The sequence below is a fragment of the Castor canadensis genome, chromosome 8, assembly GCF_047511655.1.
Source record: "Castor canadensis chromosome 8, mCasCan1.hap1v2, whole genome shotgun sequence".
In the NCBI taxonomy this organism is placed as follows: domain Eukaryota; kingdom Metazoa; phylum Chordata; class Mammalia; order Rodentia; family Castoridae; genus Castor; species Castor canadensis.
In genome coordinates, this window is record NC_133393.1 from 344173 (window position 1) to 360005 (window position 15833).

Sequence of the window (15833 nt, forward strand, 5' to 3'; positions counted from 1 at the left end):
GGTTCCTGTACTAATTTTTTGTTGTGGGGAAACTGGTTTCCCTGTTTTTTCTGTCTTCCCATCATTGTCCTTGGTGTTGTTACTGTCCCTGTACTGTGTGCAATTAAGTATTTTCTAGCTGGTAATAATAACAACGGTAATATTTAGAATGGAAGGGTGAGCTGAGATGGAGAGCAAGAAGTTAAAGAAAAGGGGAAAGCAAATATACCGACAAGAGGGAGAAAGCATAACAAGGTATCAGACAAGAGAGTTTCAAAGGTATAAACGGAGTGTTAGTGTACTAATCGACAGTAAGCTGAACAGACATTAGAGAGACAGAGAGCAGATTGAAAATCAAAGATAAAAAAATAAAAAATAAGTAAATGAAAGAAATATCTATATATAAATATGAATTAAAATAAAATGGAAAATAGAAAATTAAAAAAAAAAAACCAAAAAACTTCCAAGTTTATATGCAATGCAGTTTCAGTCTTAATAATTTGGATGTCCATCTCAATCTCCAGTCCTGGAGTTGGTGCCTCAGATGTTGTTCTGTAGTTGTCTCATCAAAGGGGATGCATAAAGTAGAACAAAGCTACACTCACACACACACAGAAGAAAAAAAAAAAAAAAAGCCCCACCAAGTGTCCCCAGTTCAAATGCAATACAGTTTCAGTAAGTTTTTCAGCTTGTAGGTGTAATTCGGTTGTTCTCTCATCAAAGGTGGGAAGAAAAAGAAAAAAAAAGCGTCTGGAGACAGTTCTGAGAGTGGTATCTGCAACTGTGGCTTGCCTGCCTGCTGCTCTCAGCCTGTAGCTGGCGGCGTTATTTATGCAGCTCTCTGGGGTGAGCTAGCACTCACCTGGTCCCACAGGCTTTGTTTGCTCAGAGTTCTCCTGTGCGGGAGCCTCTGCTACAGGCTTTCCCCTTTCCAAGCACTGGGAAAGGTGACACTGCCCCGCGTTGTCAGGCCTGTGTGTTTATTTACAGTTCATGTGGGAGGTGGGTCTTCCCCCCTCTCTTGTGGAGTTTTCCTCCCACCGCCACTTTCAGCAGCTTTCCTGCTCCTGCTTACTGGGCGGTGCTGCTGCTCCTGCCGGCCGCCATGTTTGTTTACAGCTCACGTGGGAAGTGGGTCTTCCCTCATCTCCTGTGGAGTTTTCCTCCCTCCTCCTCTCTCACAAGCCTCCCCTCTCCTGGTTGCTGGGTGCGTGCCCTGCTCCCACCAGAGGCCCTCCGGCCCGCCCGGCTTGTTTATTTACAGTCCCGGGAAGGGTTCCCTTTCCCCAATCTTCAGCGCTCAGGGCACCCCACCCTCTTTCCAGCGTCTTAACTGTTCTTATTGCTTATTACTCAGTTTCTCTTTTTTTCCCGGGTGGAGGTCAGTCTGTCCAGGGGGCTATGCTGCTCTGGCCCAGGCTTGTCTGTGGGGCTACCGTGGTACAGCGAAGCTCACCTGGTCCGCGTCTTCCCAAGCCGTATGGGCACCAGCCACTGGCAGCCCCGGGGGCCCTCCTCGTTTCTCCGTTTAACATGAAGTGGAGATTCTCTGCGCCGGCTGGAGATGTGGAGGGGTCAAAGTTATGCCTTTTCTCGGTGATTATGCCTGCAAAGTGTGTCTCCAGTGTCTCTCCAAGATTTCACTATAGGAGGGTCGCTGTCTGCTTCCTACCTCTAGCCGCCATCTTGGAATCTCCTTTGGGCAGTTTTTAACCTCAGGTGTCAACAAAGCCACAACTTTCTGTCACCTTCTGACCACTTATTCTCTGACTGCTTTCTGGGATTCCTGTATTGACTGGCTAGATAAGCCTGCTTCTCAGTTTTGCTGTTTTCTCCTGTTTCTCAACTTAGGCTTTTCCCTTAGTGATTCCTATGGGTGTCAGGGCCATGACTTCCCCTCCCATTTGTGTTATGGTCAGTGTGTTGTAGACACCTTTGCATGACATAGTTACTCTTGATCCACATGCCCACAGCCAAAGCCCAACACCTCTCCTCTCAGGGTTTCCCAGTCAGAAACCTGACTGACATCTTTGTCCTTTCTGTCTCCTTCACTTCCTTCATCTGGTAAATCAGCAAACTGTCACATCCACCTCCACAGATATCTGCAGTCACTCCATTTTTCCACCTGCATGGCCATTATCTCATCTCAGATTGCCCAAGTGAGTAGTTCCTTGGTGTGTAGTGTCTTGACTGAGTTGCAGGACTTATTATTCCTACAGGGAATAAATACTTGGCATTTATGGGCTAAAAATGCTGAGGATGAACTAATCATTGCTTTTAGGCTTGGAGAAAAATTGTATAGGTGAAAGAGAGCTACTTTAATGATGCTGAGAATTATTTAACAAAATAAGGAGGGATTGGACACTTGGGATTTGAGGCTGTCAGAGCAAAGTGCCAGAAGTGGGAGTATTGGGTTAGCAGGTATGAACAACTTTAGATTAGTTGATGCAAATTTGTGATGTGCCCTTCGAAACATTTCTCCTGTAAATATTTTCAGCACACTTTCTTCCCTTTCTCTTTGGGGAACACATTTTGGTAACTGGAATCTGACAATTGTTGGTCCTTTCCTCCATTTTTTTCTAATGCATTAAAACTTGGTGCTTACCTTCATCATGAGCAAAATCAGAGTGTTTAGTAAAATGCATTAATTAGACTTCAAACTATCATTATTATACAGAGGTCAAAACAAAAGCTTGTAAAGTATTGACATTAAAAAGGCAAAGGAAATTAAAAGTAAATGAATAAAACCAGTGATATTTAGAATCTAAATAACACTGGTTACTCTATTGGAAGGAAATTTCTTAGGTCAGATTAGGGTCTAAATTTAATGCTTGATAGAGTTCCTTTAGGTTAAGCCTCTTAGTTAATTTGATCAAGCTGCTGAGTTGACATGCACAATGACAAACTTATTTTAAGCCATATAAACAACATTCAAAAGAAACACAGTGATGAAAAATATGAATTAGAAAAACACCATGCAATACAAAACATTCTCTATGCCATCCAAGTGCGTGAGACACAGGAGCTATTACACAGAACAATAGAAACACTGCAACAGGAAAAGCTGCTCCATGGAAGGTCAAGGGAGATCAAATCGACCTCTTCTAGTAGGATTTCAAGATTGTCTAAATTAAGATGAATTGGATTTGCATATCGTGCCGTGCAATCAAACACAAAATTGTGCTCATTATGCTCATGCATCTTCCTGCCTGGAGGACCTTACCCCTCCTCTGTCTTCAGCTCAAATGTCGCCTCTGGTGTTTAAGCTTGGCCTGGTTTCCATCACTGTCCGCATACTCAGATATAAAATATCCCACCTGTTTAATAATACAAGTACGACAGAGTTCAAGTGAGAATATGTTGGTACATTGCCCCCTCTGAGTTCTTGAGATGGCTTCAAATGTCCTCATCTCTCCAAGAGGCTCTGCTAGCTTAGTGTGTCCAGAATCTAGAAATGCTTGGATAAGAGACTAGAGCCTGCCCAGATGGGAACCAGCTCTAGGCTGGTCAGGGGCATCTTCCCAAAGTGAGGGTAGGAGTGTGTGGTACCTGGATAATAACATCCATGGTGATCTTACGGTCAGTAGTTCATTGGTGCTTTATCACAATGGCCCAACCAGGGAAAGCCGTACGGCTGGCTGCTTGATAAATGACAAGGTGTTTCTAACCTGATTGGCAGACAGCAGCTGACAAAAGCCTCTCTGTGCCCTCTCCAAGAAAAACAAAGAAACAAACAAAAACACAACAGAACAAACCGAAGAACTCCTGCAGCCATCCTCCAGTTGCCTGGTACTCTTGGGACCTGCTCATTATGCTAAAGAGTTAACACCCCACCGCAGACCCTATAGGACTTTGCTCGCTTCCCCACAGCCCTGGACCCCAGCAATGGCCACATTCACTGATGGTGCTCACTAAGGACAGGAAGTACTTAGAGTTCTGGATCCAATTGGTGTGTTCAAATCCTAGCTCTGGCACTTAGGAAACATGTGATTTTGGGCCACTTAGTCCTCCTTTGATTCAGTTTTTCTCATCTCTAAAACACAATGATAATTGTATTTATTTCAAGAATCTTTTTGAGACTGAATGAATTGATACATATGACTCATTAGAAGAACACGGGCACACAGTAGGTGTAGTAAGTGTGCTTTATTCTTATTAGCTGTCTTCAGTCATGGCTAGTGACTGTGGTCCTCCCGCCCTGTCCACTATCACACAGATGCCACTGTCAGGGGAAGAGGTAGTCAGTGCTGCTGCACTTGTCTCAGGACCCAGAGATTCTGCACATTCTGAACAGCACTCCATTGCTCTGAGTTCTGGTCCTCTGTTTTCCTTTATTCCCACCTTTTACTTTAAATTAATTGCCAACATTTAAAAGTCACAAAACTTAAAACAGAAAAATTTCATGTTTCTGGAATTCCTTAGAAATCTGCAGAACTGGCAGCTCTGGGCCATATTGTGACATGGTGATGGTTGGTGGAGCCACACGTTGGCTCCTTCCTGGAGGGACCATCAACTCTGTCCACTGTGCTGCCCACTTGTCTGATAGCTGCCCGGTTTGGGGGGTTTCCATCCTTGAACTTGGTTAACCTAAACATAGCTCTTTCTTTATAACATGGAAGTCTTTAACGTCCACAAAACATTTTATTGCTGTACTACATTGTAAAATTCTTTTCAAATCATGTTTTTGCTTTACTTATTTTTATGTCTGCCTTTGCCTTATCCATGGTAGGTTACATCCTCACCCTTTCAACTGAGGGAGGCAAGCTTTTGCTTAACAGATGGTTTTAGACTTCATACAGGAAAGAATTATAAAAATATAACTGAACAAGAATGTGTAATTGAGGAAACTGAATAGTTTTATGAACCACTTAGGGTAACATTATGTAGTAGAGATGTAACTCCATGTAGGTCACTGTCTGACTGTGAGGACGTGGGACGCACCCAAGTCAGAGAATTTGACCTGAATTCTCATCTTTCCTTGCCAGTCACAATGACCTTGGACAAACCGCTTGACCCCTGTGGACCTATTTGTACTTTGGCAAAGATGTAGATAGCAATGAAGTTCTCCCTGGTGGAGAATTGCTTGGTTATGAAAATGATTTTACCTAATTCATATACTTAGTACCTTCAGGTGAGAATACCAAGCCTCTAGAACAACCTGCTACGGAAAAGGCAGAATTAGAATCCAGACCTTATGAATGTGGGTTAGATTTTTTTTTAACTGAAACACCAGGCACACTGCACCTAAGTGCAGCTGAGTGATGAAGGAGAATAAATGCTTCCTGCTGAGGGAGGGTGTCCAGGGGTCTATTAAAGTCACTTTCAGCTACTACCTATCTGATCTCCTTAGTGCATAGAAGAAGTTGAAGGACAGGAGAAAATTGTTTTTCTTTTGAACCCTCCCCCAAAGGTATTTTTATTGAATAAGAGGCATGTAATGCAACTTTATTATTATTATTTGGAGAAATTACTGGGTTAGTACCTTGGTAAATTGCCTTAAGGAATTTCCCTTTTGGCTGATTTATGTGAGAGCAGGGATGTTTTTAAAATGAGCTCTTGGGATTGGGTCTCTGACTTTCAGGATGTGGAATGGTATTTTGAGAGCCAGGAGACCTTTATGGGAACAGCATCTTCCATACAGTGTTGTGTAGCTGACACTTGGACTCGCTTTTTTCATTTGTGAAATGGAAATTCTAGGACCTTGAGGTCTGGCAAGGGAAGTGCCTGGCACGTTGCTGTTCAGTTGAAGGTTCAAGATTGAAGCCGGCGGCATCCTGAGTTTATCTCACCTGACTCTTTCAATTTGTATATGGGGGAATTCCTAAGGGACCAAAGGAAGACAGTGACATCTGCTCAGACTCCTGTGATACTGTTAAAAGATCAAATATGTGTATACATGAAAATATTTAACAAAAATAAAATATACAATGTATATTTCTGCAAATGTGATTTTAGAAACCAGGTATATGTGCAGTAAGACATAATCACTGTCAGAGCCTCTCAGAAGTGTGTTGGGAAAGTTTGTGCAACAATTTGAATAAAATCCTAAACTACTAAGAAACAGTAAATTACCTTATCACATAATAAGTACCATGCAATCTGAATATAAGATTAACTGGAGTGAAAGAGACCTCGATTTCCTAATAAGTGAAGGCATAAAAGTACAAAACTGACTTTGTTTCATGAAATGTATCTTTGCTAAATTTAGAAACAAAGGTAGCAATGCATCATGATTACATATGAGCACAGAAAAGGTGGGGAGCCCATTCCTCCTCTTTAGCTTTCAGAAGCATTGAATTGGCTTTATGGAGAGACTGCAGCAGGTCCCCTCAGCACTGTTTTTGGGACATACATTTCTATAACTTGCCCCCAGAGATGGAGACTTTCAGAATCTGCTCCTCAAAAGACAATAAATAGCTCAAGACATCTGGAATACAGTTTCTGCCCTACCCCTTCTGCTTTCCTCTTGCCTGAAACCACAATGAGAGCTTTGCAAAAAGCCTCAAAAAACACCCATGTCAGCTTGGATGCTCTTTTTCAGTGGCAGCTCTGGCGTCTCAGGACTTCAGAGTGACTCTTAACCCCACCAACCCCTGTCGCCCCAATCCCTGCTGGAAACAGCTTGTCACTGTCATAGCCAGGCTTTTAAAGTGAGGATGTTTCATTTTTAGCACATTTCTTTAGAATTTTTCCCAAGCCATAAAGTAGTTTGAGTATAACATTTATTTTTCACATTTAAAACCAGTCACAAAGTTAGTAAGTTATAAATGAAAGCACTTTCTTGAAGCACAGCAAATATTGATGTGGGAAGGATGAGGAAGGGTGAGTGACAGAGAGACAAAGCCAATTTGCAGATACTTATGTCTTTGCTCAACAAGGTTAGAGATACCAGGAAGCACAGAAATCATACAATTAGATAAAATGGGTTTTACACAATAATTCAGAAATAAACAATATAAATATTCTAAGTAAAAACAGAGAAATGTTGATTAGGTAGACAAGACCTTAATGTATTTAATAATATTTTCTGTATCACATCTAAAAGGAAAGACAGAGAATCCAGGCTGTAGGAGTTACTCAAATGGGTGAGGGACTGACAATATGTACTCTGTTCACATGAAAATCCAGCTGCCCAAGTGTTTTTGGACACCCAAATTCAGTGTTAACATGACTTACTTTCTGTGTACTAATTACTACAGGACACAACAAAAAGTGATACTGAAGCCAGTGGGATGACTGAGTTACGAAGGACCAGAAGGAAGGCCGGCAGACCACATCTTGGTTCTTCTGATGTGGGAGAAATGAGCACATCCAATCCAAATGGTATCGAACTACTCTGTTCTCTTGGAAGGGGTGTGGTCAATGACAGCTTTCATTGGTGCTCCTTTCCATGGCTCAGTTTCCTTTCTCCTTTGGGAGAAACAAAAAGGCAATAAAATGACATTTATTGCTACATAGGTGAAATGAAATATGGCAAATTAAGCTTACAATTTGTGTATATGAAAACAACTGGCCAAGCCTAGTTACTTAGGAGGCTGAGATCTGGAGGAGGGGGGTTCAAAACCAGCCCTAGCAAATGGTTCACAAGACCCATCTCCAAAATAAGCAGAACAAAATGGACTGGAGGAATGACTCAAGTGGTAAGAGCACCTGCTTTGCAAGTGAGAAGCCCTGAGTTCAAACACCAGTCCCACTAAATATATGAATAAATAATCAAAATATTTAGGATTTAAAGGGAGTTAGAACTAGGATGATAATAATGGAGTAGGCACATTTCTACATGGAGAATGAATGCAATGACCATACTGAGGATGGGGAGGCCACAAGAAAGGTGTGGAACAATTGCTTATTTCATTTGAAATTCCAGCTGGATACCAGCAGATCTGAAACAGGCAGCAACTAGGAGTTAATTTATATAACACCAGTCCTGGAAGGAGTGGTGCTCTAAGGAGACATAGTAGAAATTGTGATTTCTGTACATTTTATTATTATTTTAAAATTCTGTACAGGCAGCATACTCCTTTATGGCTTGCAATGACTCCCTGTGCCTCATTCAGTTTGTAAGTGATTAGGGACGTGTTATTTCCTCACGTGTGCACCTCTGTGGTGTGTTAACAGACAGCTGAGAGCCAGGGATCAGTGGTTCACATGTGTAATTGTAGCAGCTTTGGAAACTGACACTGGGAGAATCACTGTTTCAGACTGGGCTGGGGGAAAAGTTTGTGAGACCCCATCTCCGTGGAAGAAAAAAGTTGGGTGTGGTAGTACTTGCCTGTCATCAAGGCTACAGTAAAAAGTGTAAAGTAGGAGGACTGATGTCCAGGTCATCCTGGTGAAAAACGTGAGATTCTATTTCTAAAATAACTGCAGCACAAAGGGCTAGAGAAAGGGCTTAAATGGTAGAGCACTGCCTAGCAAGCACGAGGCCCTGAGTTTGAACCCCAGTATTGCCAAAAAAAAAAAAAAAAGACAGTTGAAAAGCAATGGCAGTATGTTTTAATATTTTCCCTTATTACCACAGAGAAAGTCAGAAGCCACAGAGCATGGCACCAGCTAGAGGATGTGAGCTCTGCTGAGCCTCACCTGTCACATGATGACAAAGACACCCAAGATCTGATCACAGCGATGAAACCATCACCCCCTAAAATATCAATCAGCACTCCTGGTGGGGAAATTAACCCAAACTCTGGTAAGAATTTTCCAGTGGAGATTCTGATTTCTGATACAAATGAGCAAATTCTCAAGTTCATATTTAGAATAGAGGTAGACTGATGCTGGTTGAGAAATGCTAGTCTGAGAGTCAGAACACAGAAGAGTTTGTAAATATATCATTTATAAAGTGCTTTGCTGTTTTTTTCCTCTCTAGGCTGGTCATCTGGAAAATAGAGGGGCTTTAGTCTTCTCTAAAAGTGACATTTTGTTACTGGCAGTGATTCAACTGTACATAAGTGCATTGGCTAAAACTGTTGGATACAACTGATAGAGACTAGTTTCAAAAGCATTTGTTTTGTGAGGTAATCTAGTAAGAAATAACCAAACCAGGTTTGGAAAGTGAGAATAAAGCAGCTTGAAGTTAAAGAAACACAGTTACTATGTTACTTTCACTTATATTTTTGATAATTTGTCAGGGGGACTTATAGAAGTCTTACAGAAAGCAATTATACTCAAGGTCATAGTTATTACATCAAAAATATAAAATTGGTCCTGGGACAAAGTCCAAGAAAGAACTAAGCATGAATGTTCACCGCTCTCTCCCAGTGGGGGTCATGGACAGTATTATTCTCTTGGCAATAGGGTTTTGCCAACTAGGGAAGCTCTCTTGAGCCTAGGTATCCAGGGTCTTCATTGGGGCTTTGTGGTTAACTGGCCCTTCTGATATTGAACCCCAGGTATACAAAGACAATCTTGTCAGACAGTTGACTTCCCATGGGCAAAGGGCAAAGGCCAACCTCTCCTTTCACAAGATTTTGTTGTTACACACAGGAACTGGAACCTGAGAAGTAAGCATTGCCAGGCTCCATGACAGCCTTTAACATCAGGGGCCTTTGTACAGGTGTGCCAGGAAGGTAATAGTAATGAGAGCGGTGCTGTGGGGAAGTAAGGAGGTTGTGATCACGAAGGCAGAGGTTCAGAAACTGTGGCCAAAGACCATGTGCAGCTCGCTGGCCTGTTGCTGTAAGTAAGACTAATGTTTTGCTATGGTTGCTTTTGTGCTAAAATGGTGGAGTTGAGTAGCCATGCCAGATAACACACGGCCCGCAAAACTGCAAATGTTTACTCTCTGGTCCTTTATGCACAGGGTTTGCAATCCCATTGTTAAAGCATGCACGCTCCATCCCGGTTACGTGGGAGCTCCAGCCAATGACTGCTGTGGAGAAATATCCAGCCAGGGTTGCCGGAGCCAGTCAAGGAAAGATTGAACTCTGTTTTACGTGAAATTTTCTAACCATATGTGTTGCCAACTAATTTAGAGAGGTTTCAAAATCCTAGAACACCTAGCAATCACCTTCTGGCCACATTGACTTGTTCACAGTTTGTGACCTTTGTTTCGTTCAGGGCAAAGAATCTGCCCGAGCTCGCATTACACCACAAGGGGGCACCATTACCAACCCAACTTGGTTAGCTCAGGAGCCCTTGTTTTGGCCTAGGGTGGTTAAGTTCTTTATTAGGTCCTACGTAAAGAGCAGTTTGAGATCCCAAATAAACTATAAATATATCATTTAAGAGTAAATATAAAAATCAACCCCAAAATGAAAGTAAGAAATTTTGATAAGGTATTTTTTTTTTGTGACAACTACTTGGGTTTAATGCATTTTTTTCTAAGATAAACCCCATTACCCCACTTTTTGTCATTATTTTTCTGTGCTTTGCACTTCGCTATTGTGACACCTGGATTTTCCAATTCTTTCTGAGCTTACATGAGGGGTCCAGAGGGTGGCACATTGCACTAACAGGGTGGTCTCACTGTGAAAGGCCCTTAGAAAGCAGGGCAGCATCGCAGGTGTGCAATAAGCTGGTGTGTTGTACATAGTGCACGCCCCCTGTGAACTGGGGCTTCTGAAGCCGACTGCCTATTCAACCTGGCTTTCTTTGTAACTAAAGTATGTCCTCATGGTCACCAAGCAGAGACAACGTTGCTACAAGGCCTTCTAGTTGCTGTAAGAGCTTTGAAGTCTTCAAAAAATGTTTTCTTATTTTCTCTAAACACTCACAGCAGTAAAACTTCCTCTCTAAAAGCATATTGATTTAATTTATTAGTCCTTTGAGGGGATAGGAATCACACTGTAAGAACAAATGAGTCCCCGAGTTGGCAATTATTTACCTGCTATTTATCATGTATGGCCAGGAAAGGCAGGCTGAAAGGCTTAATTGTAACAAGTATGATTTATGTGAAGGAAAGAAATGGAGACAGTGACGCAGTGAGATTAGCTCATGCTTTGAAATGCAATTAGATTGGATAGGGTTCTCATATTTGATGAAATAATTGAGTTTTAAATGAAAAATTTGATACTAAGGATACTTACTAAAATATATGATGGCAATTTCTCCTTATAAATTAAACAGGGTCAAATCACACAGGGCATGTTCATTCACTCATTCACTCACATACTTATTAATGGAATATTTATTGAGTCCTATCATGGCCAAGCCCAGCTCTCATGGGGTGGAATTGTAAGAAGAGAACAGCAGATGTAAAAGTGTGATCCTGCCATATGACAAGGAAGGGTGAAGAGGACCCTGAAGCAAACGGAAACAGAATAAACAGTTGTCAGCAGAATCGCTTCGCCTCAAGATCCTTATGTTAAGGTCCTCACCCTCACAACCTCAGAATGTGAGTGAATTTGGTTATTAAAGAGGTTAAATGGGGTCAGGAGGAGGGCCCTGACCCAGTGCACCTGGTGCCACCACAGAAGATGCTGAGACAGACATGCCCAGGGAAGACCTTGTGAAGCTACAGGAAGATGACTTTTACAAGCCAAGGAGGGAGGCCTGTCCTCGCCTGATGATGCCTTTGATCTTGGACTCTGGACACCAGGATTGTGAGAAAACAGGTTTCTGTTGAAGCCACCTGGTCTGCGGCAAGAGCTAGAGCAACCTCAGCGAACGCACACACACTCTGTCCAGCCTCTGGCAACTTGGAGATGGTAAGAGAAGCGGGAGTTGGACCTGCCACACCACAGTTGGGTCTCGCAGAATTGACACTGCTGATGAACGTGCCTCACGTTTCCAGCATTTTATCCTCACAGGATCAACCTACCTTTGCAGGCGATCAGGCCATGGCCTTTGGCGCCCCGCTTTGTAACTGAACGTTTTACCGGGTAGGGGTTTCTCTGGCTGCTTCCTAGGAATGCACCAGTATGGAAGGTAGATCCTGAGTGGTAGAATATGTTTCTTATTTTAAAATAATGTGTGCTTATTGTAGAAAATTTAGAAGGTGCAGATAAGGCAAATGACTAACAAGATGGCTTGACATCTGATTACTGGAGAATCAATAACATTACCATTTTCCTGACATAGGAAATGTCTTCCTTATAGCTTATATATAATAGCTTACTGTTTAGATTACTGATTATTTGAAGTTTTTCATATTTAAAAATGCTTATACATTTTGTTTCCTTTGAGGAGCATCAGTCCACTTGGGCTGAACACCCAATGTTTCAGAGTAAGTTGGGAACACAAGGACTACTGACTTATTTATCCTGCAACATTGTAGCTGCTGCAGCTTGATTGTTTGTGTTCAATGGAAGGTGGCTGTGAGCCCCAGGAGTGGCAGAGTGGCCAACCATAGTGACAGGACATGTCTCCAGCAGACCTGCACAGGTGGAGCCAGTGATTAGCTTTCCTTGTGTTTCACATATTTAAAACCTGTTTAATCTATGTTTTTAAACTGTCAATCTTTTTGTTTTTTTGAAAGCCTAACTGTATTTTGAAGAAGGATACTTTAAAATTATAGCTGCTTTATGTCCTCTGTCATGTGACAGATTGCTGGGTGGCCTGACTGCCTGTAACTGTTAAAAAAAATAAAGAAGTGCTTGTTTAATCCTCATAATAAGCCCACAAAATAGGTGGTATTTTATTAATGAAAAAGCTAGGGTTGAGAGCATGGGAAAGGTACCAGGCAAAGGTGGGTATGAAAGGGAGAGGATGATGTCCGTGCTTTGGGCTGAATCTCTATATTCTGCCACCTGTTCCACAGCTCTGACAGTGAATTTATAATGTGCACTGTGGCCCTTCTATGTGATGAGGATGCACTCACTCATTTTGTGGTAACAGGCCACTTACCTGGGGGCAAGAGAAATGCCAAATTCATTCCGTTTTGGCAATGAGCTGATAGTGTGACTTGGGGCACCCATTGTCCCTCTTTGGGACTCGTTGAAGGGTTGGTTAGATTGGTTTTATCTCCAAAGTCTTTCTTAGCTTTAAAGTTCCAGAATTTGCAAATTGTGCATAAGGGGGTTGAAGATGTGGCCTGTATGTGGCTTGCCTGCCAAGTGTGAGGCCCTGAGTTCAAACCCCAGTACCATAAAAAAAAAAAAGCTTTGAAAAGGACATTTTATCAAGTTTCTGATTTTAAAAGTGAACCCACAGTCCAGATTTTTTTTTATCTCCTACACTCTCATTCTTGAAAAGCAGTTGTTTGCTTACTTAAGAAAATTTAAATTCGACAGAAATGTGAGCTTCTTAGATTCAGAGGCCAGTTTAAAGACATAAAACCCTGTTGCCAATAACTGTTATAGGGCTTGTTTAATCCTCAGAACAAGCCTACAAAGTTGGTAATATTTTGTTAATGAGAGAGCACTGTTAATATTGTTGCAAAAGCAGTAACAAGGAAACAAAATAGCAGTAAATAAGTAGAAACAACTTACCTTTAATTAAATAGGAACTTTTAATTTAAACATTGCTAGTTAGTTCAAGAAGCCCCTACATTTTCAATGATAGTCACCCACAGACAGGATTTTCTTTTCTTTTTTTTTTGGCAATACTAGGGGTTGAACTCAGGGCCTCAGGCTTGCTAGGCAGGCACTCCACCACTTCAGCCACTCTGCCAACTCTTTTCTACATTGGTTGATTTTGAGATACGGTCTTGTTTTATGCCAGGGGTGGTGGGCTGAGAGCCTCTTATTTATGATTCTTGGCAGTAGTTGGGATGACAGGCCGGCACTACTGTACCTAGTCATTCATTAGTTGAGATGGGGGTCTTTTTTGTGTGTGTATGTTTGGGGTTGGTCTCAAACGCTGATCCTCCTGATTTCCACCTTCCAAGTAGGTAGGATTGCAGATCTGCACTACCAAGCCCGGTTTGCATACTGACTTTCACGGTACCGACTCTGTCCACTTAAGCAAATATGTTCTATTTTCCCAAAGCAAAGGGATTGCCAGCAAGTGCTTTATGCAACAAGGTCAGTGAAACCTAGTCCTAACTGAAGCAATGCTCCCGTGGGTAGCGGTGTGGAGGTCTCCAAGTGTAAGCAGACGCATCCTAACCACCAAGTCGCTGCTTCATGGCGCACTGCTGACTCGGACCCGTTCTCTGCTTTCCAGATCGTACCAGCGATGGCACTCAGGTTTTGGCCCCTCCTCAACTGCCCTCTAGAATGAAGCAGATCAAACAAGAGATGGCCAGAAGTCACCTTCGGTTTGTGCGATTTGAGGCGACAGACCTGCACGGCGTGTCCAGGTCCAAGAGCATACCGGCACACTTCTTTCAAGTGAGTTTCATACACCGTCATGGGCGAAGGCATTTTCACGACCATTAGGAGGAAATCACTCCCATTGTTCATCCTTATTTTCTTGTAATCCTCACAGCAATTCAAGCTGAAAACCAATAATTTATTTTGCTTTTCCCTTGTCCCTCCCCAAACACATTATTGTTCCCTGAGGAGCTGAGCACAGCTCTCAGACAGCTATTCCTTTACCCAACAGAAATACAAAACCAATTAAGACTGGCAATTTCAGTCCTTTGGCCTTGAATAATTTCCTGCCATGGAATTATCTTTTCTCTTCTTACTGCAATTATGAAGATTATATTTTATTTGACACGAGAAAATTGCAACAGAAGACCCAAGAGCAAATATAAAAGGGGAAAAATGATTAAATAGAGAGAATTTGCAAGATAAAAAAGCATATCATTTTCAGCTGTAATTCTAATAAGAAAATGCCCATTGTTTTTGGATGACTTAATGAATATTAACTTCTTAAAATGGTGGTATCAAGAAACTGTGTTTTGAGGGTTTTTAAGATTCTTTTGTTCAGTTTATGTCAATGTTTATATTAATGACTGATTTGTTGTAATACATATCAAATTTCTTAGGAGAAGATATCAGGCATACTGTTTTAGCAAGCACAAAAGTCAAACATTCTGTAGATTGAACTATTTTAAGAGTATGGTATAGTGTTTTTTTTTTTTTTTTTTACTTTTATATCCAACTGTAATTTTTCTTATTTGCTTTACGTTGGGGAAAATGAACCATTTTCTAGACACTTTTTGAAGGATTCTAATAGGTTCAAGTTCACATTTTAAGACATTCTTTAGACTTGCCTGTACATATTGTTTTCTCAAGAACACATGTTGGCTAATTTTGATTACAAAATGTGAAATTTAATCTGGACAGGTTCATAAGATAATTCACATGAGTCTTTTTCAATCAATAATTGGTGGTTTATGTGCTTGCTAGAAACCTCAATATAAAACAGTTTGCTATTTGGTTTTTGTTGAATTATAATCATTTACTCCATTAATAATCCCTAAAAGCTATGTATTTAGAGCATTTCTCTAGTCCTCAATCAAATACCTTTGCAAAAGCAGAGCCAAATTTTCTCTCAATTGCTGCAGGTTGATTTAATGGACATGCAAAGAATATTTCTGCATTATTTTTTCCAAACTGCTATTAAAAATATTTTCCTTCATTTCTTGTTCAGTATCCCACACATCAAGCCACTTTTTTCCTGGAGTTTAGGTAGGAAAGATTTGATTTATTGTGGGAATTTTGATATAAGAAATTACATTCTTTCAATGGATATATTTATTCTTAGCCTTGGTTTTCTGTGAGTTCACCTTCTCATTCCATTACCTAGCTATTATTATTTTATTCTTATTTAATGATCATAGACTGTGTATATGTATATATGCATATGTGTGTTTGTACACACAGTTCTCTATGGGAAATTCCTTAGACACAATGTGGAATCAGTAGTTTGAATGTGCTCATGGCTTTGTGACAAGTAATTTAGATCTTTACAAGAATAACTTTTAAAAAATCTCCATTTGTGAAAAATAAAATATTGATTGGAAAATTATTAAGGTAGACCATGAAGGAGCAGAAGAGTTAATATAACCCCTCTCTTTCATCTAT

At 41.1% G+C, this 15833-nt stretch overlaps 1 protein-coding gene across 12 annotated transcripts in view; it reads left to right on the forward strand.

Moving 5' to 3' along the window:
• Lgsn (lengsin, lens protein with glutamine synthetase domain) overlaps positions 1–15833 on the forward strand; it is a 175419-nt gene that overhangs the window by 155210 nt on the left and 4376 nt on the right. For all 12 annotated transcript variants that reach the window (XM_074081807.1, XM_074081808.1, XM_074081809.1 and 9 more), the window contains 3 exons: positions 7179–7302; positions 8501–8668; positions 14023–14189. In XM_074081807.1, the coding sequence (XP_073937908.1) occupies positions 7212–7302; positions 8501–8668; positions 14023–14189 (426 nt within the window). In that variant the 5' untranslated portion in view covers positions 7179–7211. The remainder of the gene's footprint in view (positions 1–7178; positions 7303–8500; positions 8669–14022; positions 14190–15833) is intronic.